Genomic DNA, 23,832 nt, shown 5'->3' on the forward strand with positions numbered 1-23,832 from the left:
TGCTCTGTCTCTCTCTGTCCCAAAAATAAATAAACGTTGAAAAAAAAAAATTAAAAAAAAAAAAAAAAGAATTTTCATACACTGATGCAATGTTCTCTGGAAATACATATTTTCCCTAAAACGACAGTCTTTTCATTTCATTCCTTGGTATTTAGGTTGACTATCTTTTTGTACATTTATTGGTGTTTGGCATTTTTTAATTTGAAAATTGTGTGTCTCACACATTATTGGAGTGTTTCTTTTTTTAAATTTCAGCTTTATTGAGGTATCCCTGATAAAACTACAAGATATATTTACAGTACACACTGCAGTGACAGGATTTCCCCTCATCTAGTTAACTAATGTTCATCTTTTTCTTTCTGTTTTTATGTTCTCCTTTTTCTTACTGACTTAAAGAGCTCTTTAAATTTTAGAAATACTAATTCTGTCATAAATATCGTAAAATGTTTTTCTTGTTTGCTATCTGTTTTTCAATATTATTTATTGTCTTTTCTTTATTCCAACAAAAAAATTTTTCTTCTGTCTTCAAATCTATCTTTTTCCTTTGAAGCATTTGAGATCTGTAATGCGCGGGAGTGGTTTTCCCCACTCCAAGATTACAAAGATGACAGGCCTGTTTTCTTCTATTATTTTTATGGTTTCCTTTTTTACATTAAAATTTTTGATCTGAAATGAATCTTAAAAAAAAAACCCTCCCTACTTAAAACCTAAAATTTACTCATTTATTTTGAGAGAGAGAGAGAGCACGCACAAGTGAGAGAGAATCAGAGAGAAAGAGAGAGGCAGAATCCCAAGCAGGCTCCACACTGACAGAATGGAGCCCAATGCAGCTCGAACTCACAAACCGTGAGATCATGATCTGAGCTGAAACCAAGAGTCGGATGCTTAACCAACTGAGTCACCCAGGGGCCCTGAAATGTATCTCACACACACAAAAAAATTTTTTAGTGTTTATTTATTTTTGAGAGACAGAGAGACAGAGAGACAGAGAGTGAGAAGGGGAGGGGCAGAGAGGAAGGGAGACACAGAATCTGAAGCAGGCTCCAGGCTCTGAGCTCTTGGCACAGAGCCCGATGTGGGGCTCAAACCCATGCACTGCAAGATCATGACCTGAGCCGAAGTTGGACGCTTCACCGACTGAGCCACCCAGGTGCCCCTGCTATGAAATGTACCTTAATTTAAGGTGAGAGGGAATATTTGCTATTAAGAATTGGCTTTTGTTTATTGCCCTTTGACAACGGTTGTAGTCTCGACATTTATCTAATGAGTGACTACCTCACTGAATCCTCTCATAAAATTTAGGGTGGGGCTGTTGATATAATATTATACGTTATGATATTATATATACAATATAATATAATATTGTATCATATACAATAAACATTTTACCTTCTTTTTTTTCTTGACTTAATACACTATCTAGAAATTTCCGGAGGTAATAAATAATAATGGTGGTTTTCGGCCCTGTCACCTGGTTTTTGACTTTAGTGGGAAGGTCTCTTAATGTCTCAGAGTTGTGGAACCATTGGTTGCTGGGCTGATCAATTTAAAAAAAAATGCTTCTCATCTTTTTAAAATATACAAGGCACATTTAGGTATGCTTTAGATAGCCTACTTCTAAGAAGCTGTTCAAATATGCATGAATAGATGTCTTCTTTCATTTTTAAATAACCCTAAGCAAGCAGAGGGTTAGCAATGCCTACAGGATCAGTTACAAGACAAGAAAATACGGGGTCTTATTTAATGGGTGCTCTTCTTCTTCTCCTTTTTTTTTTTTAAGTTTATTTATTTATTTTGAGAGAGAGAGAGAGAGAGAGAGAGAGAGAGAGAGAGAATATCCCAAACAGGTTCCACACTATCAGCGCAGAGCCCAATGTGGGGCTTGAACCCATGAACCATGAACCATCACGACCCGAGCCAAAACCTATTGTTGGATGCTTAACTGACTAAGCCACCCAGATGCCGTTTATTTAATGGGCACTCTTTATTTTTCATTCTTCCGACATTGTTTTGTAGTTCTTGGTCTACCTTTCTCATGAAACTTGGCTTCTGATAACTTTTGGCGAGACTATGTCATAGAGAATAAACGCTATCCCCAAGAAGGTGCTCAAAATGTTTTTCTTTAAATCAATAGACTGACCTCTCTTATTTTTTGTTTTTGTTTTTTTTTTTTTTTAAATTTTTAAACAATTTTTTTTTTCAACATTTATTTATTTTTGGGACAGAGAGAGACAGAGCATGAATGGGGGAGGGGCAGAGAGAGAGGGAGACACAGAACCGGAAACAGGCTCCAGGCTCTGAGCCATCAGCCCAGAGCCTGACGCGGGGCTCGAACTCACGGACCGCGAGATCGTGACCTGGCTGAAGTCGGACGCTTAACCGACTGCGCCACCCAGGCGCCCCTGACTGACCTCTCTTAGAGTGGTTACTTGAGCGATTACTAGATGCCTTCAGATATAAAAGCTCTGTCGTGTTTGAAAAGACATGTGTCCCACTGCTTTTAGTTTATGCACAAAAATGTTAAGTTCTAGAAACTAGCTGAAATGTAAAGCGTAACCAAAGAGGCAAGGGAAAAAAAAAAAAAAAAAGAATATAATGACATGCTAAGCACTGGCCATGGACAGAAAGGAAATCCTTTCTTACCTGCACTTGAATTTGTAGGTCTTTGTCCAGGAGCGCTCTCTTTTTTAGTATTTCCGCTTTGAGTTGTTCTTTGTGTTTGAAGAGCAGCGCGGAGAGCTTGGTGGCATTCTGCTTGCTACGTTTCTGTTCCACACTCTCTTCGCGCTTCCGTTTTTTTGCTGCCTGTTTTTCTTCTTTATCTATCTTATCCAAAATATACTTCATCACCTGGTTACAGACAATCATTCTGGAGAGAAATACACAATCCATGTAATGCTGGGCATGTCATTCTGAAAAGCTCAAGACATCATTTTTCTATGTCTCTACAGCTGATACACAAACTTTCTGTGACCGGAGAGCTTCCAAGAGTGATTCAGACCAGTTACGAGCACCCAGTATTGCCAAGTATCCACATTTAATGAACTTCAGCCAAGATAAAAAACCAAAACAAACCAACAAAAAAACTTAAACTCAGACGTCCTGTCCGTGTACATGCTAAAGAGGAAAGGCCGACGTACAATGAGACCCTGTGTTGCTGGGTTATAAACATGTCTTCCTACCTTTGATTCTCTTCTCTTTCAGCTGGAGTCATGGTCTTTTTCTGCTTTAAATGTTCTATTACAGCATTATGCTTCATCACCACCTTCAGGACAGAACAAAATCCCAAAGTGCATATTTTATAATGACTACATGTTGGTATACAGATTAACAGCAGAAATCTGAGCACATGTATGTTTTCCAAAGAAAACTGTAAGAGTTTTATGTCAGAACATAAACAGAATTAGAGCTGCAATACGGCCTGAGTGCTTACCGTGCACTGGGCACTGTGCTACGTAAGCACCTGACATTACCTCAATTATTCCTCATAACAACACCGAAAGGGATAATCTTATAAATGAGATTCTGAGGCATGAAAAAATTAACTCACTTGTTTGACACGAAAAAAGGAATAGAAGCTGTAATTTTAACCCGGCTATCACTCTGCAACAGCCATTTTTGTTAACATTATGCTCTCTTCCTAGGTATTAATTTCTCCTCCCCGTCCCACTTTGCACAGAGATTAGAATAAAGACAGATATTGTAGTAATTCTAAGTTTACAGACTACACGGTACTAAAAGCTGGGTAATAATGCATTTGAACACACATAGGGCATCGATTTATAAGAATATTACCACACGCCTTTAAAATCCCTTTGTTGTTTAAAAAGTGCTTCTAACGACGTTGCATTAGAATCATCAAACGTGCTAGGAGACAAGATCTCAATTAATCCAACCACTGCAAAGGAATGTCGCTCATACGGCGTGACAGAGGTGCTGACTGCTGCTACAATGGCAATCATGTTCCAAATGTCCGTGTACCAAATCAACGTGTTGTACACCTTAAATTTATACACTGCTGTGTGTCAAACATATCCCAATAAAAAATAAAATGCAAAGTGTTTCTATACACATGACCTCATTTAATCATTACAATAATCTCACGTGGCTGTCAAGAGAGGGAGTATTAACGAGGATACGGAGCTCAGGGCAGAGAGGACAGTGTCATGGACTGTGAATGGGAGACCCAGGAACTGAACGCAGGTCTCATGACTTGGGAACACTGGAAATCCACACTCAACCTCCTGACTAATGCTGAGTGGTGCACGCTGTTGACGCAAGAAAGTTTCCCTCAGCAATGCTTCAGGATCTTGTACGTGTGACTTCATTTTAAGTAGAGTGATTCCAACTCCTCTAAATTGCCTTACTTCACTAAGACGCTATTGTAGGGTGCCACTTTTTATTTGAGCTATGGGATAGAAGAATCTCCACCTCTAACAAAGGTGTGGTTAGAAATGCAAATGAGTTTCAATTGTCTGTAATGTGTCCCTCACGCAAACTAAGGAGTGACAACTGCAAATAACTTCAGAGCGCTTCTGATGCCTGAGCGGCTGTAAGCTTAGTTGACCTTCAAGTCCTGTATCAGTGGTGCGGAAACTCCTAACTCCATCCTTCCCATCTTAGTTCTCCCCCAGTACAGGCAGTTTTTCTAATAAGCACTGATTGTCACATCCAAGAAGAGTTCCAAGCCATGGCAGTCATTCAGTATTTTTTCGTCAATCCAGTGCTGCTTTCTAAATAGAACCGTCAATGACTTTTGTCTCCTGTAGGAAACCTGATACAACCAACACTAGGTCTACTGCACAGCACAATCATTCAAGCTACTGAACATGCTGCTTTTACTTAATAACTTTACCTGTTTCTGAATGATTTCACTTTGATTAGAAGCTTGGAGAGTGTGTTCCCGCTTAATTTCTATCTGTTGCTGCTTCTTCTTTTGCTGCTGATCCCTGAGTTGCTGAACCCTTTGCAACTGCTCTTGCACACTGGCTGCCTGCACTGTAACCACATTCTGAATGTGGTGAGTCTGCACAGGACTGCTTTGCTGAATTTGAATAGGTAACTGGAGTTTGATTTGCTGGGGCACACCACCTTGCTGAGCCTGTATCTGAGCCACAACCTGCGACTGGATCTGAGAGAGAACCTGGACTTGTTGCAGCTGGGGCACAGCAATGACTTGGGGCTGCGGCTGCTGTATCTGTAGCTGAGGACGGGATGGGGATGAAACAGTAACTTGGTTTAACGTCTGTCCTGATGAAAGAGTTTGAGTTGGAGACTGTACCTGGGGTTGTGATTGTGGCTGGCCCTGGGAAGGTGTCTGAAGAGATGTATGTGGTTGAATTGGAATCGGTTGTGAGGTTGTAGTCTGAACCTGGGATTGCTGTCCGGGAGACACTTGGGATGGAGTCGATGGACGTATTCGAGTCTGTGGTGGACTTTGGACGCGAGCAGGAGACTGTCCTTGGACATTACTTTGAGGCTGACACTGTACTGCGACTTGGGGTTTGGATGACTGTGCTTGGGCGGGTTGTGCTTCAGAAGGGACATGGGATGCAACAGTTGTTGGGGTCTGAGCTTCAGGCTGAGTCTGCACTTCAGGCTGAGCTGGGGACGGGGGCTGGGTTTGGGGCTGGGGCTGAGCTGAAGGCTGAGCAGTCTGTGGCTGGGCTTCTGGAGGACTCACACTTGATGACTGAGCTGGTGGCAAGGTTTTGGCTTGTGGCAAGCTTGTGGCTTGTGTCGGGGGTGATAATTTACTCTGTCTTTGTTCACCTGTACCTGTGAAAAAGAAAGACCAAATGTTTCTATGACTCTACAACACAGAACCTTGGTTAAAGAAGAATCTGCAGGGGATTTCCTAAAGGTGCGAATTCTGAATTTCAGTATAGAAGACTGACACCTTAGACATTCCAGAGACACTCCAGAGACACATTTGAGTTAGGACTCTCCTAACCGGGGAGCCAGGCCCTGTCTCTAGAAATCAGCCAGGACTTCTGGGACAGGCTGACGTTAAACCCTCATTGTTTTCCTGGGGAGTGGTGAGGGCAGCCGGCAGTGGGAGGCTAACACAGTGGTTCTGGACCTGCAGCTAAGTGCAGGCCATGAGCTGGATACATCAACCTTCCCCGACATTACCTGCGTAATCCATTGGTGCCCCCGAGGCACCATGACTCCAGTGGTGCCCACAAGGCTGGGCAAGACGCAAGTGTGGGCACAGTTACCATGATACCCACTGTTTTTGACCCCCCGCCCCAATTTTCTGTATTTTTTATGGGGTGATGGAGGGGACAGGGAACCTGTAGGAACAAGAGATGTTGTTGAGGTTGACCGGACAGCTCTTAGGCTCACTGGCTTCAGGCATATCTTCCCAAAGATAAACACTGGGCCTCCTTTCCCTCTATCAGCCCAGCAACTTGTGCAATGACAAGCGGCACTTCTGATAACCCCAAGTTCTACCTGCTGCCGTAGTGGAAACGGTGGTGGTGGTGCTGCTGGCCGCTGTGGCTGTTGTGGCCAAAGGCGTGAAGAGGAACCGCTGGACAGTACCGTTTGGCATGGCAGCTTGCATCAGCTGCTGTCCTGGGCCCGGGAGTATAGTCACCCCTTGAGGTATCAACTGCAACTGTCCAGTCGTTTGACCTTGTCCTTGAATTACTACTGTCAAACCTTGATTGCCGCCCTATGGAAAACAAAGGACAACGGGTAAACAGTGTTCAAAGCATCAGTCTTTAAGTATACCATTTTTACGTTGGAAAGATCCTTTTAACGTAATGAAACTACGTATCTGAAGGTCTAGAGAACGGCATCGAAAGGAATTCAGATAAGCTAAAGTAAGAATATTTATTTGGAAAGACCGATGCTGTTTAATGGAGAAAATATGAACTAATGACCCAGAGTTCCAGTCCAAGCTCTCCAAATGGACAGCCAGGTATCTGTCTACAAGTAACACTACTCCTCCAGATCTAAATTTCCCTACTATCTACAAAATAAGGGCACTGAAGTGAATGACTAATGTCTCCACAAAATTCTGATTTTAAACCATCTTATATTCGTATTATTTTGTAATTTTCAAAGCATCTTTGTATATACTGTCTCGCTGGATTCTCACAATGGACTTGTGACTTCGTGGAGTGGGGAGAGAAAATATTACTATAACCTTATCACCAATTAAGAAACTCAAGGTTAGAAAGTTCAAGTCACTTGCCCAAAGCTAGAGATGAACTTAAAGGTGAGAAAAAATGAGGAACCCAGGTCTCCTGGTTTCACCTTTTCAGTACGTACCAGATTACCTATGGTGTGTGTCTGTGTGCACTGAAGGAGAAAAAGCTTAGGGTTTCGACAAGTCGTGAGGGTCGCTAATGCCCAGGTAGTTACCAAAATGGGGACCAGGAACTAAGAACTCTGAATGTACTGCCACTTCTGTCCAGGACTTGTTAATCCAGGAAAATTAACTACTAGGGACACGGCGGAGAGTTAGAAATCAAAGTAAAACAACCCACCCCAAATTCTCAACAGCCCAGGCTGACGCCACCAAGTTCATATACTAATGCACATATACTTGACTCATGAGTCCCTCGTTTACTCTTGCGCATTCAAAAATGCATAAAACACCAAGTATAGTTTAAAAAATAATTATAAAGTAAACATCTATAAAATCAGCACTCAGGTCATTGTCGCCAGTATCCAAGAAGTCCCTGCTGAGATCTGCTCTGATCTGCGTTCCCTTCCTTTCCTCTGGTGGTAACCACTGTTCTCACTGTTACGGTATCATCACACTTCTTCATAGTGCGACTGCTTAAGTACAGACCTTTCTGGGGTTACAGGTTCACAACTTCAAGAATGCCATCCATGAAAAACATGATGGGAACGAAGCTTCTCTCGACGGACAATGCAGCAGCCCTGTATCCCTATACAGCACAGCTGGTTTTGCCCGTTTCTGAATTTTGTGCAAATGGAATCATAATGTAAGTTTCATACTTGCTCCCTCAGCTCAACAATGTGGTTCTGTGTGGCCACGGTTTTTCACTTTCATTACCGTAGGACTACAACACAATTTATCGAACTGACAGTAGACAGACTTTTGGGCTGTTCTTACTTTTCTACTCTGGTGAACCATGCTGCTATGAAGACTCATGTTCATTATCCTGGTGCTCACGTGAACAAGAACTTCGTTAGGGAATACGGGAGAACTCCTGGACCAGAGGTATGCATATCCTCAACTTTGCCAGGTCACGCCTGGAGTCGTCCAAACGGCTAAACCAATTTATACTACCGCGGTTGCACATGGAAGTGTATTTTGTTTCACGTCTTTGCCAGCTCTTCATCTTGACCAACATTTTAATTTATACCAACCTCTTATGTACACGGTTCTCATATCCATTTCCCTCGTTACCAATAGAGTTCAGTAGTTTTTTTGATTTTGGATATTTAGATTTCTTCTCTCCTCGTCAAGTTTGTATGCCCCCAACTTTTTTTTTTTTTTTTACTGAGCTTTGCTCTTTTGCCTTATTTTTAGTAATTCTTCATGTGTTTTGGATAACAGTCTGTTTGTGTTACTTTTTATAATGCCTGATGAAGTTCTTATTTTTAATGGAGTTGAATTTATAGATCTTTTCCTTTATGGTTAGTGTTTTTTGTGTGTAAGTAAGAAAGCCTTTCTTTCCTATCCTAAGGTTATGAAGGTGTTCTTCTCTCTAATCTTCTGAAAGTATTATACTCTTACCTTTCACAGGTAGGACTTTTATCCTCCTGGAAAGGAGTTTGGAAGTGAGGTAGTGGCCCAGTTTCACAGTTTTCCGTATAAATTCAATTGTCCCAGCACCATTTACTGGAAAGTCTGTTCCCTTCTCAATGGCTTGTAATGACATCTCTATCATGGAACAAGTGTTCACATAGGCATGGGTCACTTTTTGCATTCTCTGCTGCGCTATTCATCTCTCTGTCCTAGTTGTCTGCACCTTTCTGTACTAATGAGTGAGGCATTATCATAAATATTTTGATATCAGGTCATCATACAGGGCAAAGCCTCCTGTTCGTCAACAGTTTTATAACTATTCCTTCTCCTTTGCACTTCCATTTTAAATTTTTAAAAAATCAGCCTGTCAGTTTCCATAAGAAAATCTCCTTGATTTTTAAAGGAACTGCATTCAACCTACTGATTACTACTAGAACTGAGAACAGTTGAATCTTGCAAGGAAGCAGCTGATGTACTCAAGTCTTATTTTTCCAATGGAAATTGGTCAACTAATAACGTTTTGGTACTTAAGAGGATTATCCATCTGGCTGTTTTAGCTCACAGTCTAAGGGCTCTAGATGACTGAAACTGATTATATCTCGCCTTGAAGAAGTATTTTTGACTCTACAAGGCAGCCATTTCTTTAAAAAGTACATTTTAATCTTCTGAGAATAAGTACCTGTTTTTAAACTTACTGCAAGAATGAAACGGATCACCTCTAGAGTTAACTAAGTGGAATTACAAATGAAAACTGGAAAAAGAGAGTTACCATGAAATGCCATTACTTACGTGGCCCTGTGTTAACTGAGTGAGTTGAGCCATGGTGAGCTTCACCTGTCCCTGTTGGGGACGAGGGGCCGGGGAGGGTGAAGGCTGCAGATTTGCACTGGATGTTCCCGAAGTTAATGCTTTCTGTCCTGGTGCTGAGGAAACTGCATTAGGGGTAGAGATCGCGGTGGAAACGGGTTGCCCTCTAATGATCTGGGTCACCACTTGCTGAGGGGCACCTGCACAAACAGCAAAACGTTATGAATGCTTATATGCCCCCAGGCAGTCAACGCGTCAGGTGAAGGCACTCTTCTCAGTTTTCGAAAAGACTTATATGATGCCGTCAGCCCAAGGATGTGCTCAGACATATATCCACGCCCACAGTCCCACCTGGTTGCCAGTGAAGCTACTCTCGCTCAGCTCACACAGCCATTCCCCAGTTCCTGCTATCTGCAGGAGACTGAAAAAACAATATTCTTCCTGGGAGGCCAAAGCTAAAATGACAAGAGGGAAGACTGAAGGAAGAAATATATACCTAATAAGCCATTTTATAAGGCTGCCTTTCCTGAGGAATATTTAAAATAAGATGACAATCTAATATATGATGACTTCATATGACTTTTAAACATAACAGGACTCTTCTGAACCAACCACGTTTATGAACGAGCTCTTCCTACAGCTTTTCACCAGTTTGGGAGAACCACGGGGTCAAGATCACTATATCCTTAGTATTAGGGCAAAACATTCAAAGAATGCATCCATAGTTCATTGCTTAATAAACATCTACTGGATGAATGAATTTTAATTAGGATGGCTCAACAGTCTCCTAAAAACTTTAATTCTCATTTAACTTGCTGAAACTGGAGGAAAAGACAGGTGGAATCGGCTGCCCCCTGCCGTGGAACAGTTGCTAAGAGTAATGATCTGGCAGCTAATTTTACATTTATAATGTCCTAATTCATTTTTAATTAGTGAATCACATCACATTTATGATGTTTTACATTCACCTTCTGTCTTTTGTTCCATAGGTGAATACATAGGTATTTCTGTATTTCTTTTAATGAATGGTGTTTAATATTCTTGCCTATGTATAACATTGAATGTCTTCTGCTATTCCAAATACCTTCCCCTTTATCTTTTAATAAACAATGCTATGGTAAAATCCCTGTTCATAAATTTTTATGCACTTCTAGTTCTTTCCTTAAAATAAACTCCTCTCAGTATTACTGCATTTCTAGTAGGAACACAGTACCAAACTGAATTTTAGATAGGTTACCCCAACTCACATTCTCACCATTACTGAGATTCTATTTCACTGGACCCCTGGCAACCCTATGTGCTATCGGTAAAGTACAATATTCCAGCAACCAGAAACGGTCTGATAGTATCATGGTATCTGAATTTCTTCAATTACCATAGAGGGTCAGCATTTAAATCCCTGTCAAGTCATGATGCTTCATTTGCGAGCTCTCTCTCCACACTCCTTCTCATTTCTCTACGTTTCCTACTTATTTATAGTTGATTTTTAGAGATTAAAGATATAAATTATAATTATATATTTTTCCTACTTTTTAAAAAAATTTTTTAATGTTTATTTATTTTGAGAGAGTGAGAGTGGGCAAGCAGGGGAGGGGCAGAGAGAGAGAGGGAGACACAGAATCCGAAGCTGGCTCCAGGCTCTGAGCCAACAGCACAGAGCCCGACGCAGGGCTTCAACCCACGAACCGTGAGATCATGACCTGAGCTGAAGTTGGACACTTAACCGACTGAGCCACCCCAGTACCCCTATTTTTCCTACTTTGCATTCTGCCTTTTGTTTCTTTTTAACAAAGTTGTGTGTGTCTGTTTTCTTTATTGCGGCTTTAATTATTGCTTTTAAAATTTTCCTGCATTCTCTAATCAAATCTATCCTCCCAAGTAAGTGCTTAGTTACGATATATGTTGGCAGATGTCTAGCCAGCCCCCTCCCCCACAAAAATATAAACTGATTATTCTAGGATCATTTACTGTAAGTACTGTCTTTCTTTCTTGATTCAAAATGACAATTTTATCACACTGCAACTTCTCACATATAATGCCTCTTTAAGTGAGTCTACTGGTTTAGTTTCCTTTGGTGACCAGTGCTGATCCTGGTCGTGTATCATATGTTCTAACAACCAGCAGCGTATGTTTTCCATCATTACGCTTTCTTCTAAAACTTTTCTCCGTGATTCTCTCCCATTTATTAACATGAACCAAAAAACAAAGTACATCATGTGAAGTCAAGTGCTTTAGTTTGAGAACTTCTGGACCCCACATTATGTCCCTGTACTGCAGTTTGAGGAACAATGCATGAAAAATTACTTTACTTGATTCCCCTGGTACTGATATGATGTTATCATAAACACAAATGGATTAAAGGGTTGGTAACGATCATACGATGGTCATTCAGATGATCCCCAACACGTACATGGTTGGTTTGTTCTTAATATGAAATTTATTGTCAAACTGGTTTCCCATAAAACACCCAGTGCTCATCCCAACAGGTGCCCTCCTCAATGCCCATCACCCACTTTCCCCTCCCTCCCACCCCTCATCAACCCAACAACATGTACGTGTTAATTTGTTTTGAGATAATGACCAAAATGCAAATTCAAATATTAAAAAATTGTTATGGGGCGCCTGGGTGGCTCAGTCGGTTGAGCATCCGACTTCAGCCCAGGTCATGATCCCACGCTTTGGGAGTTTGAGCCCTATGTCGGGCTCTGTGCTGACAACTCTGAGCCGGGAGCCTGTTTCGGATTCTGTGTCTCTCTCTCTCTCTGCCCCTCCCCTGCTTGTACTCTGTCTCTCTGTCTCCCAGAAATAGATAAACATTTTTTTTTTAATTTTAAAAATTGTATCACATCCAGGGAGTCTGTGGATTCCATTTTGGGAAAGGCTAGTGTGGTGGGAGGAACAGGATAAGCCGATCGATCGGACCACAATCAGAGGTACGCTACACACATCCACCCCTCCTCCACCTCTCTGGCCACGATTCCTAGAATTCCTCCTCGTCTCCACTGGGCCTCACCAGACCCACTGGCCATCTGGCTTTTCCTTGACACACAAGACACACTCATGTGTAATTATGGATTTACGGACTCACATATGCAAGTCAAACACATAACTGAAGCTACAGAAGGCAAAAGGGAACAAAAGGCAAAAGGGAACAAAAGGCTCTGTACATCTTGCGATCACCCAATTTTTTGTTTTGTAAGTTTCTTATCATTTGTCATCTGTAATTGTTTTTCTCCTTTACATTAGTTTTACTGTTCCCTTTAGTTACCTGACAGCTAGTTTTGAACAATAACAGATACTGAATTTTACCAATTGTTGCTGCAGCATTAAGTGAAATAATGAATCATACTTTCTTTTCTGGAGTAAGTCCTGTTTAGGCTTTAGAAAACTGACTTTAAAAAAAACAAAACAATGGCACGTGGGTGGCTCAGTTGGTTAAGCATCTCTCGATTTCAGCTCAGGCCATGACCTCACAGTTTGTGAGTTCAAGCCCCACATCAGGCTCTACACTGGCAATGCGGGGCATGCTTGGGACTCTCTCTCTCTCCCTCCGTCTCCCCCCCACCCAAATAAATAAATAAAATTTAAAAACAAAAACAAAACAATACTTTTTATTTCATTTTAGAACTGTGCTAAAATTGCAAACTAAACGGAAAAGATTTAATCTTTTCTGCCCCCTATTCCCTGTAACTACTTCTTATAAGAAAGAAATTGCTTCCTAATCACTTCAAAGAATTTTACCATAAAACCAGGGTCTAGAATTCTTTTTTGTAGGAAATCCTCTAGCAACTTTGCAGATTTCTTTCCTTGAGATGAGTCATCGAGACTTGAAATTTATAAGCCTAGTATACACTTCTGCTTCATTATTCAAACATATTTAGTTCCTGAATATGGATAGTGAAAATTCTCCAAGGTCTTTGTTTTTTTTTTTTTTTAAGTTTATTTAGTGTGAGAGAGAAAGAGACAGCACGAGTAGGAGAGGAGCACAGAGAGAGGGAGAGAATTTCAAGCAGGTTTTGTGCTGTCAGCACAGAGCCCAATATGTGGGCTTAAACCCACGGACCAGGAGATCATGACCTGAGCTGAAATCAAGAGTCAGATGCTTAAACCGACTGAGCCACCCAGGTACCCCTCTCCAAAGTCTTATTAGAAGGATAATTCTACTTGATTAAAAAAAGTTCATTCTATTTTTATAGCACTTTTTCTCATTCCTAATTCTGTAAACCAGCATTTTGTTCCCCTTTCTCAAGATGAGACTTGCAAAAGAATGGTTTATTTTAATAACATGTGCCCTTTTCCATTTTCTTTTCTTCTTCTTCTTTCTTTAAAGATTTTATCAATCTCTACACCCAAAGTGGGACTTGAACTCACAAACCCCAGGTCAAGAGTCGCATGCTCTACCAAATGAGCCAGCCAGGCACCTTGCCCTTTTCTGTTTCCTAATTATTACTTGTATTTTATTTTACTTCCTCCTGTTTTCTTTCAAGACTTGTTTTATATATGTTTCTAAATGCTGATTAAGACTTAAGCATATACTGGGGTGACTCAGTCGGTTAAGTGTCCAACTTCAACTCAGGTCACGATCTTGCAGTTTGTGAGTTCGAGCCCTGCGTCGGGCTCTGTGCTAACAGCTCAGAGCCTGGAGATTGCTTTTGGATTTGGATTCTGTGTCTTCCTCTCTCTGCCCCCTCCCCTGCTCACACATGCGCTCTCTCTCTCTCTCTCGCTCTCTCTCAAAAATGAATAAACGTTAAAAAAAAATTTTTTTTAAAGACTTAAGAATATGGGTTTTGGTCTGTTTTGTCCTCCAATGTATTTTAATTGCCTAGGGTAGGTGCTCAAGTATTTATTGAATAAATTTGCCTCTGAGTTTAGCTTTGGCAGCATGACTTAGGGGCTACTTAATGTGCTTGAAACTATACATTTGATGTTTCCTTCACCTAAAAGTTACTTATAAAAACACCCGTTTTTAAATTTCCAAGCAAGTAAAAATTAGCAGAATAAGTTATTAACTTCTTGCTTTACTTTGAAGAATGTGGCCTATACACCTTCTTTTTTTTTTTTTTTAATTTTTTTTTCAACGTTTTTTATTTATTTTTGGGACAGAGAGAGACAGAGCATGAACGGGGGAGGGGCAGAGAGAGAGGGAGACACAGAATCGGAAGCAGGCTCCAGGCTCTGAGCCATCAGCCCAGAGCCTGACGCGGGGCTCGAACTCACGGACCGCGAGATCGTGACCTGGCTGAAGTCGGACGCCCAACCGACTGCGCCACCCAGGCGCCCCTGCCTATACACCTTCTACTGTTTGGAAAGAATTCATCAGGTTTTACTATGACTCATTATGTGACCATTTTGGTACAAACAGCCCATAAATATTTAAAACCAATGTGCATTCCTGAAGGTTGAACAGTTGACATGCAGCCTGTTTCTCGTCTACAACGCTCCTGCTAATCCCTCCTTCATATCAAATAGTTTTTGCTTTATACGCTCCAATGTGATCTTATTTGGTTCTTAAAGTTCCCAAATTACACCTTCGTTGCAAGTTTTTACCTTTAAGACAATGTGAAAATCACAGGCTTCTACTCTGCTCAATATTAGTAGGGTAATCCTTATCTTCCGCCCCCAAACCTCATCCCCCTTTCTTTCTTTCTTTCTTTCTTTTTTTGGTCTTTGCCCATCTTATTATTGTGTACCTTTTGTAGTAATTCAACTTTAGGTATGTTTCTCGTAAATGTACAATTGGGATTTTCTGTTCAATCTTTTAGCGTTCAGCTTTCAATATGGCAGCTTTAACTTATTCACATTAACGAAAGGCTGACACTGTCTCTGTAATCTTTTTTATATGCTTTCCATTTAAATGCTTCTTAGAGGGGCGCCTGGGTGGCGCAGTTGGTTAAGCGTCCGACTTCAGCCAGGTCACGATCTCGCGGTCCGTGAGTTCGAGCCCCGCGTCGGGCTCTGGGCTGATGGCTCAGAGCCTGGACCCTGTTTCCGATTCTGTGTCTCCCTCTCTCTCTGCCCCTCCCCCGTTCATGCTCTGTCTCTCTCTGTCCCAAAAAAATAAATAAACGTTAAAAAAAAATTTAAAAAAAAATGCTTCTTAGCTGTTTCCTTGATTTTATCTCCGTCTTTTGCCAAACAGACTGTTGTCTTTCCTCATTTTCTTTATTCCAATGACTTGAATTAGTATATAGTCCATCTACTAGAGGTTTTTAAAACATTTTTATTAAGCAAACTTGGATCTATTTTCTCTCATCAGCACAGCCAGAGATGAAATAACATCTATGAATGTACTCCACAATGGATTAGAAATTTAGTATGCTTTTAATACTCATTCACAATGCAGAGCAGTAACCACTATATGATCACAGCCTGAAGTATTCATCCAAATTAGTATTTTCTAGTATGTAAAGTAGCCAATACAGAGTATTATAGATTTCCCAGACTCGATGTTTAGATGTAAAATGAAAATGCTGGAGGGACGAATACCTGGCTGTACCATCACGGGTGTTCGAATAATTGCCTTTCCTAGTGTTGACTGTTGGAGTGGTGTTCTAATCACCGTCATACCAGGGCGGATCTGAGGCCCTGTGATTACCTATAAATGACACAAAGGAGAATGAATTAAAATGCTTTTAAAAGACTAAAAAAGCACGATGGACTTAGAACACAGTCTTTAAACATCCTATGTTGATAATTACATCTACAGAAATGACAAAGGCTCTTGGGCATTACATTTTAAATTATATTAAGCCTCAGAGTAACGATGGAATTCTGAGGGAAGAAAATTTAATCCAAATGAGATCATACAAAATTCTTTGTCACTGATATCAAGTGATATCTGGCCTACAGACCAGAAGGAAGGCACAAGGCTCAGTGAAGCTCTGTCCTATAATCACCGTAGCTGTTCAGAGAAAAATGTTGGGTCGTGTTCTCCCTGAGGTCCAACACATATCTGTCACCCACAGCATACGAGATCGGAAACCAAATGTCCTTTCACAGTTTTAGAGGAGAGACTACAGAGCATATTGTTTTCAGTTTTACAGTTACGTCCAGAACACTTTCAAGTCTGCAAAACTTGAAACCTTTTCCATGATACCAGAGCCAAGGAAATGATGTATCTAATACGTGTGCGTGTCGGCCGATAACCAACGAGCTCTAATGCCACGGATTCTATTTTTCATTCCACTTCTCAGTTGCATACCAAGTTTCCCTCGGGGCTCCAATGCTGTCTGCTGTTTTATATGAAGGAATTTCCTCTACAGAATCCTAGAAAGCATTTCTTCTGATTCATAAACTAATACGCTATTATGCTGAAAATTAACATTTCATATATCATTTATGCTTAGATATATAACAGATTTTTTAAAAAGTCAGTACCTTGGCATAGATGAGTAAAAGGTAAAGGAAGATGAGGAGCTAAATTAATCCTGGAAGGGGCCATTCTAAAAACTTCAACTTGATGTGGTTAACGCTTTAAAACAAAAGAAGTCTGTAAAGAATTCTTACTTGTGAAGTGCTTGTGGTTGCTCCAGAGCCTGAGGTATTGGGCCTAATTGTGACTGTTGCTGTCCTGGGCTGGAATGAAGTAAAGGTCTGCTGACTTGTACCTGTACTTGATGGAATGATACCCAGGACTTTCTGCTGTACTTGAACAACGCCTTAAAAAAAGATGAAGAAGTCATTAGCAACTGCCCCTTTCGTAACAAGCATCAGGTGTCACCGGGTTTCTGAGGAGAAACTACGTGTGGCAGGGTTTTATAGTGGGCTACAAAGAATGTGAGGTCCGAGGACTGAAATCAGTGAAAAGGAAATGGAAAATAATGGCAACAGTATGATCTGGCAAATGTGAATTCAAACTCTTCCCATTTCCCTTACCTCCTTGTGTTGCTGGCACATTTACAGCGACAATCTTGCTGTTTGCAGGAAGTGGCAGTTTGGTAATTACTTTTCCTGCCATAGTGACTGGATTGCCTGTAATTTGGAACGTCTGACCTGTGCTGGCAATGGTTGTAGCAGATGTGGCAGCTGTGCCGGTGGCTAATGGGGTATAAGACATTTAATAAGCTTTAGATTTAAAATAACCAGCAACGCAGTGACTTCTAGGAAGGGCACCAAGGCATGAAATGTGGCTCATTCTTGTCTTTTTAAGAAAAACATTCCTCTCCACTCAAAGTAAGTGAACTATGTAAATGTTGAGAGGGAAATAATGGAAGAGAGGAGGTTCGCTCATGTCATATCATGAATATTATCTGTAACAAACCAACTGTGGCAGCTTGATTGCTCAATCAGCTGCAGGAAGAAAACAATTCTCTAAAGAAATGTTTCATCTCAGTCGGTAAACGATCGAAATTTCTTTTTCCTGAATGAAAGCAATCTTTTCTTTAAGAACGGCCATGTACCTGAGTTTGACTGGCCTTGCTTAACCCACGTAGCGAAGGTCTGATGGAAGTTCTTGTTTTGCTGGAATGTCACTGTCGCTGGAGATCCAACTTTGGTAGTTAGTACCATTTTAGTTCCGGTTGTAACGGAGCCACTTATGGGGGCCACCATCACTTTCGGCGCTGGGGAGATGGTACTAGTCGTACTGTTCGTTGGGGAAGTGGTGGAAGCTGCAATTGCTGTAGGCTTCTGCTGTTCCAATCGTTTCTAGAAAAGTCAGGGAGAGAAGACATGAACCGAAACAGTTCCAAATAAAAACAGTACCATTCTGCAAGAAGTCCACCCACTGTTTCTCCAAATCTAAGAAACTGCACCAAATTTCTCAAATATTTTATTTCTGAACCTATGTATTTAAATTTGCCCTTCCATTTAATTTCTTGACGCAGGCCAATATTTTTATGACTCTAAACCACACCTATTTTATTGAAAGTAGTAAGTCTTTCATTCAAAAATGAAGAACAATCAAATTTTTCCAACCTATACAAACGTCCAACCTTTCAGATGGCAAATAAAAGAGACACGGGTCATCTTATTGAAGACAGGAACACCTTGCGGCTCAGCGGTGGGATTTAGAGCACACAGCAAATGATGGGAACTGTACAACATTTCTGGTTTACTGTAGTGTTAATTTATCCAATTATAAAATACAGGTCAGTATTTAAATAATCACTATCCAAGTTGACAAACAGGCAAGCAAGTTGAAAATTATAAGAAAACATCTTTTCTAAACTTCTTATATTACTCAGTTTAAACATTTTTTTTTACAGAAAAAATATTTTAGACTATTTTACGCAGGGAAGCATAGCCTGATTACAATAGAGGGTTATTAAAGCCAATTTGTACACCTTCCATCATAGATTGCTAACATGTCCTGACCTTACCAACATGACAATGTAAGCTTCCACATGTAAAGAAAAAAAAAAAAAACATAGGTGCCAATGATTTCAAACCTGATGGCAAACGCTTTGTCATAATTATCTTCTTTAATGCTCAGACTGACCCAACAGAGTTGCTGGTATTATAACTTAAAGATGAGGAAACTGAGACTCAGAAAGACTCTGGCCTGGGCAGAGCTAGCTACTGCTGGAGGTGAGAGGTGTACTAAGATAATATGGCAATGCTGAACTATCTCCTGCCACTGCAAACTGCTCACCGGCGACATCACAGCCAGTCTCGACAGGAGTGCTTTTGTAAACATCCTATGCGCGTGAACAGAATGTGAGGTATTTCACACAGTTTCTCATTCCTCAGAAGAAAAGTTTAGTTTTGTATATTTAGAAATGTCATCTGATTCAATCAGTTTAAAAAAAAAAAAAAAGAGAGACAAGGAAACTGAACACATATTAGGTAGTTATTTCCTGAGGGTGCTGAGGATATGCCTTCAAAATTGGAAACGTTGACTGCATTTGTAAATAAGTATTTTAAATACATTTTTAAAAATCACACCAAACTCTTACAGAGTTTTAGTAGAATTTGCTTTTTCATAGACTACCGAGATTTTACAGATTGGAACTCTGCAGGAAAACGTATTTCGAAATTACCCTCAAACTCATGTGACACTGTGTGTCAACTATACTTTAGTAACAACAGAAAATTACGCATTGAATTTTAGATAGTAAGTCAAACCACATGAATATATCAACACTGTTTTGGTGTGCTTTTGGTGTGCATGGATTTGGCTAAAAATGTCAACTCGCTGCCAGGTGGGACTAGTACCAACTCCCCCACCTGCCGGGCAGCCAAGCGCTGCTGTTTGAGGTGAGCCTCCATTTGGGCCTTGAAGTCCTCTGCCTTCTTCTGTTCACTAACCTTAGCCTGTTGCTCAACTGCTTGTGCCTTCTCTTTCTCCACTCTGCAGGAAACAAAGGAGAAATTTTATCAGAAACTACACTATGAGGCATTCGGCATCAAATATTAAGTGACATCTGGTTGACTCTCATGTTCTAAAAAGATGTGAAATTATTTCGATTTCAAAAATGAACGTTAAAAGGTAATTAGAAGCTGACAAGTGGATACAACACATTAAAATTAGAAATAGGACTTTAATAAATGATATATAGCTAGCACTTAAAATCCAAAGGCGAAGTAAAATTAACTAGGACATACTGAATAAACTTTCAAGGTGGTAATTCTTCAATTCTGAAGTGATAAAAGCTTCAAGTATCTGAGCACATGTTAACCGTTTCCTTACCTTTCAGCAAATGCCCTGATCTCCCATAATTCCAACTCTTCCTCTGCTACCCAAGTTTCGATAATAACAGGGCCAGTTTGCTTGGGCGTTTCCGGTCTCTTTGGCCGCAATGCACTCGATCGAAGGCCTTTTCTCTGAGGCGTAGGTGTTTCTTTGCAAAAAAAAAAATCAGAGTATTTTAAGCAATATAGCTTCTAAAATTGCAGTACTTCTGACATCTCCTCTTATATCATGAAAAACAAGAGTTGGCCAACTTTTTCTTAAAGAGCCAGATGGTAAATACTTTATATTGTGTGGGCCAGATGGTGTCTGTAACAACTATTCAACTGTGCCTTTGTTTTCGTGAAACGAGCCAGAGACCATACATAAGTGAGTACATATGGCTGTGGTCCAATCAAACTTTATTAACAAAAGCAGGTGACGGGTCAAGGCTCATGGGCCAGGTCTGCTCGCTCCTGATATAAAAGGCCTAAGAGCCTGTTACATCTGCCCGTAACATTCCTCCTGGCTTCGCTCCCCCTCACATGACTGATGCCTGTTCATCCCGCAGACCCCACCGTGGATACAACATTCTTCAAGAAGCCTACCGCGTTCCTCGCACCTAGTTGGGCTGAGTGTCCTTGCCATGTACATACAGCTCTGGCAACGTGTGTCTCCCCATCACAGAACTGAGAAGGGGAATTTGAAAGTTGCCAGTGTAAAGAAGGGATCAGAAACTACTACCTATAGGTAAAATCTCCTAATGTAAGATTTTAAAAAGAAAAAGCAGGGAGAGGCGAGCATTGAACCTTCCCATTTGTTCAGGGAGCAGGGAAGCAGCTGAAATAGCAGAAGGACCTAGGTTATCCAAAGTGATAAGGGCAAAGAAAAGTGACTCAAGGAGACTGCAGTGGTTTGAATCGAAGGCTCTAGGGTCAAGACTAAAGACTGGTCAGAAACTTGCCTCTTCCATCTGTTTCTCTGCCTATCGACTGAGCTACTTCTGTTCCAGGACAGCACTGTTTTAATTACTTTACTATTTATTTCATCATTCTACTAGGACAGGTACCCCTTATTGAAGTTCTTTTCAAAAAATCTACTCTCATTTATTCTCCAGGATAAACCTTTGAATTAATTCAATCAAATTTCAAAATTTAAATTTATACATTTTGGGACAGTTAACTTCTATTAAACAGTATGTTTGTATCTAAGGACAGCATTCTCTTTTTGCCCATTTTGTAACAGATTTTTTTCCTGAATGGTTTTACTGGACTTCTAAAATAACACTGATTTTAATCTATTTATAGCTCTTGAATCTGGTCACCTGACTGAACTCTTTCTAGCATAACAGTTTGGATGCTCGTGTCGTAGCATTATAACAACACTGGAACGTTTTCTCTGCTTCTTTGAGAATAGGGGCCACATCCAGTTCTTCCATGTCTTCGCTGTCTAATGTCCCCACGTAGGTGCTCCCTAAATGTTTCCTGAATCACTCTTTGTGCCTCTTAGATCGTTTCTTCCCCCTGACGTTATTTCAAAACAGCTTTAACTCTTGAGCCAACAAATGTTCAGTGACCACTCCTGCGTCTGATTCTGCAGCAGGTGTCAGGACTACAACAAACCAGACGGGCTCGGTGGCCGCCCTCTTGGAGCCGATGGTCTGGTGTCAATCACTGTTCCACAGCCTGATTATGAGAAGTTATTATTACAGCTCTCTGTACCCCTCCCTGTGTTCAGCGCGATGCCTATAGGTATCACTGTGTGTCTAGTGGAATCTTGTTAACTTTATTGAGTATCAAAAGATAGCTTCTTCAGAAGTTGAATGAAGAGATAAGGAAACAATTTTAATCCAATTTTAATTCATAAAAGATGTGGCCAACAGGCCAGTAACAAAGAACATTCCTTTCCTTTCTATTTCCATTCTATTCCTTACCTTTTGGTGCTTCTGGAACTCCAATGGGGCAAATGATTTTCCGGATACAATATTCAGATCGAATGCCATAAGGACCAACATCTCGCCTCTTAATTATCTCTGTGGTTGTGATTTCAGTTTCAGAGGTTTCTATGGTGATTTAATTCACATAGTATTAATAACCACCTAAAATAGTCGGAGACTAGAAAAGTACAACATCTGGTGCTTTAAGAAGGAGACACACATGGAATAAACTTTTGAAAACATTTGATTAATTAATGACTTCAGGATCATTGCTGGACTGCAACAATACTGAGTTTCTTGCTCACTGAAAATTTCTAAACTGAGCTGTTTGGGGGCAGCTTGGTTTCCGGTGGCAAACAGTCAAAATAAATAAGACAAGAGAGAAGCAGCAAGCATAGGGTTCCGGATGTCCCAGTTTAACTGATTTGTTCTCTGTAATAAGATCTTTTAAAAATTCAGACTGATTCACATGTAAGTGCCTCACCTTATAATTTAACCCCCCTTTCCTAGCCCCCAGTATCTCACAACATGTGCTACCAAACTTTAGTGAAGCTGTATTTTAAAAACACAAGCCATATATATATATTGGGTGTTTTTTTTTTTTTAACGTTTATTTATTTTTTTGAGACAGAGAGAGACAGAGCATGAACGGGGGAGGGTCAGAGAGACAGGGAGACACAGAATCCGAAACAGGCTCCAGGCTCTGAGCAGTCAGCACAGAGCCCGACGCAGGGCTTAAACTCACGAACTGCGAGATCATGACCTGAGCCGAAGTCGGACACTTAACCGACTGAGCCACCCAGGCGCCCTATACTGTTTTTTTTTTTGATGGCAGTGAAGCACACATGGGCGCGAGCTGGGGAGGGGCAGAGAGAGACAGAGAGAGAGAGAGAGAGAGAGAGAGAGAGAGAGAGAGAGAATCCCAAGCAGGCTCCACAGTGTCAGCTCAGCCAGACGCAGGGCTCGAACTCATGAACTGTGAGATCATGACCTGAGCTGAAATCAAGAGTCGGACGCTTAACTGACTGAACTACCCAGGTGCCTCCCAAGCATTATATTTTAATAAATAACAAAAATGCTTAAAAGTAAATGAACTGTCAAGTGATTTTTCTCTTTTCAACTTAGACTAGAAAAGGAAAAGCCCTTACCTGTCCGTGTGGTCCCTCCTCCTGGAGGAGCCTTGGCTGCCATGTCATCCCATCTCAAGCTTGCCCACAGTAACCGTAACATAAGGCTCACTCCAGCTAAGGACTTTACAGTCTGAAGTCTATACCTGAAAGAAAAACCCAAGAAAAACGACATATGTATTGCGCAAGCACGCGTGCACACACACACACACGCTCTATTATTAAACTGCAGGACTATTTCTAGTTCTCATTATTAATAGTTATAATACAATTTTGTAAGCACTTTGGCTATTACATGTCCCTTAATAAAATAACTTTCTTATTCCTAAGCATACCATGCATCTAACAACTTAAAAGGGGTCTGTATGTCACTTCAAACGCCATATAAATTTGTAAAATGAGCATGTTTCATTGTAAGACTGATATGGCAAGAATTTATGAAGATTTTATAACGTTAAGCCTAATTCCAAAATATGTGCTAGAGAAATTTCAAAGGAGAACAAAATACAGAGACGTAATTGTGTTACTAAATGTGGTAAGAGTTTTGAAGGATAAAATCTTAACTAATTGATTTGTGCTGAAACAAACTGAAACTGTTTAAATTTTCTCAAAACCC

At 40.7% G+C, this 23,832-nt stretch overlaps 1 protein-coding gene across 1 annotated transcript in view; it reads right to left on the reverse strand.

The window, feature by feature from the left end:
* BPTF (bromodomain PHD finger transcription factor) overlaps nt 1-23,832 on the reverse strand; it is a 150,931-nt gene that overhangs the window by 24,020 nt on the left and 103,079 nt on the right. Inside the window, exons 15-26 of the mRNA XM_040451995.1 lie at nt 23,238-23,362; nt 22,087-22,215; nt 20,175-20,325; nt 19,793-19,835; nt 17,944-18,190; nt 17,051-17,202; nt 16,031-16,139; nt 9,524-9,741; nt 6,457-6,679; nt 4,856-5,778; nt 3,183-3,265; nt 2,644-2,869 (exon numbers count right to left, since the gene is read on the reverse strand). Of these exons, the coding sequence (XP_040307929.1) occupies nt 2,644-2,869; nt 3,183-3,265; nt 4,856-5,778; nt 6,457-6,679; nt 9,524-9,741; nt 16,031-16,139; nt 17,051-17,202; nt 17,944-18,190; nt 19,793-19,835; nt 20,175-20,325; nt 22,087-22,215; nt 23,238-23,362 (2,629 nt within the window). The remainder of the gene's footprint in view (nt 1-2,643; nt 2,870-3,182; nt 3,266-4,855; nt 5,779-6,456; nt 6,680-9,523; nt 9,742-16,030; nt 16,140-17,050; nt 17,203-17,943; nt 18,191-19,792; nt 19,836-20,174; nt 20,326-22,086; nt 22,216-23,237; nt 23,363-23,832) is intronic.

The sequence above is a fragment of the Herpailurus yagouaroundi genome, unplaced genomic scaffold, assembly GCF_014898765.1.
Source record: "Herpailurus yagouaroundi ecotype Mexico unplaced genomic scaffold, PumYag 206, whole genome shotgun sequence".
Lineage (NCBI taxonomy): Eukaryota > Metazoa > Chordata > Mammalia > Carnivora > Felidae > Herpailurus > Herpailurus yagouaroundi.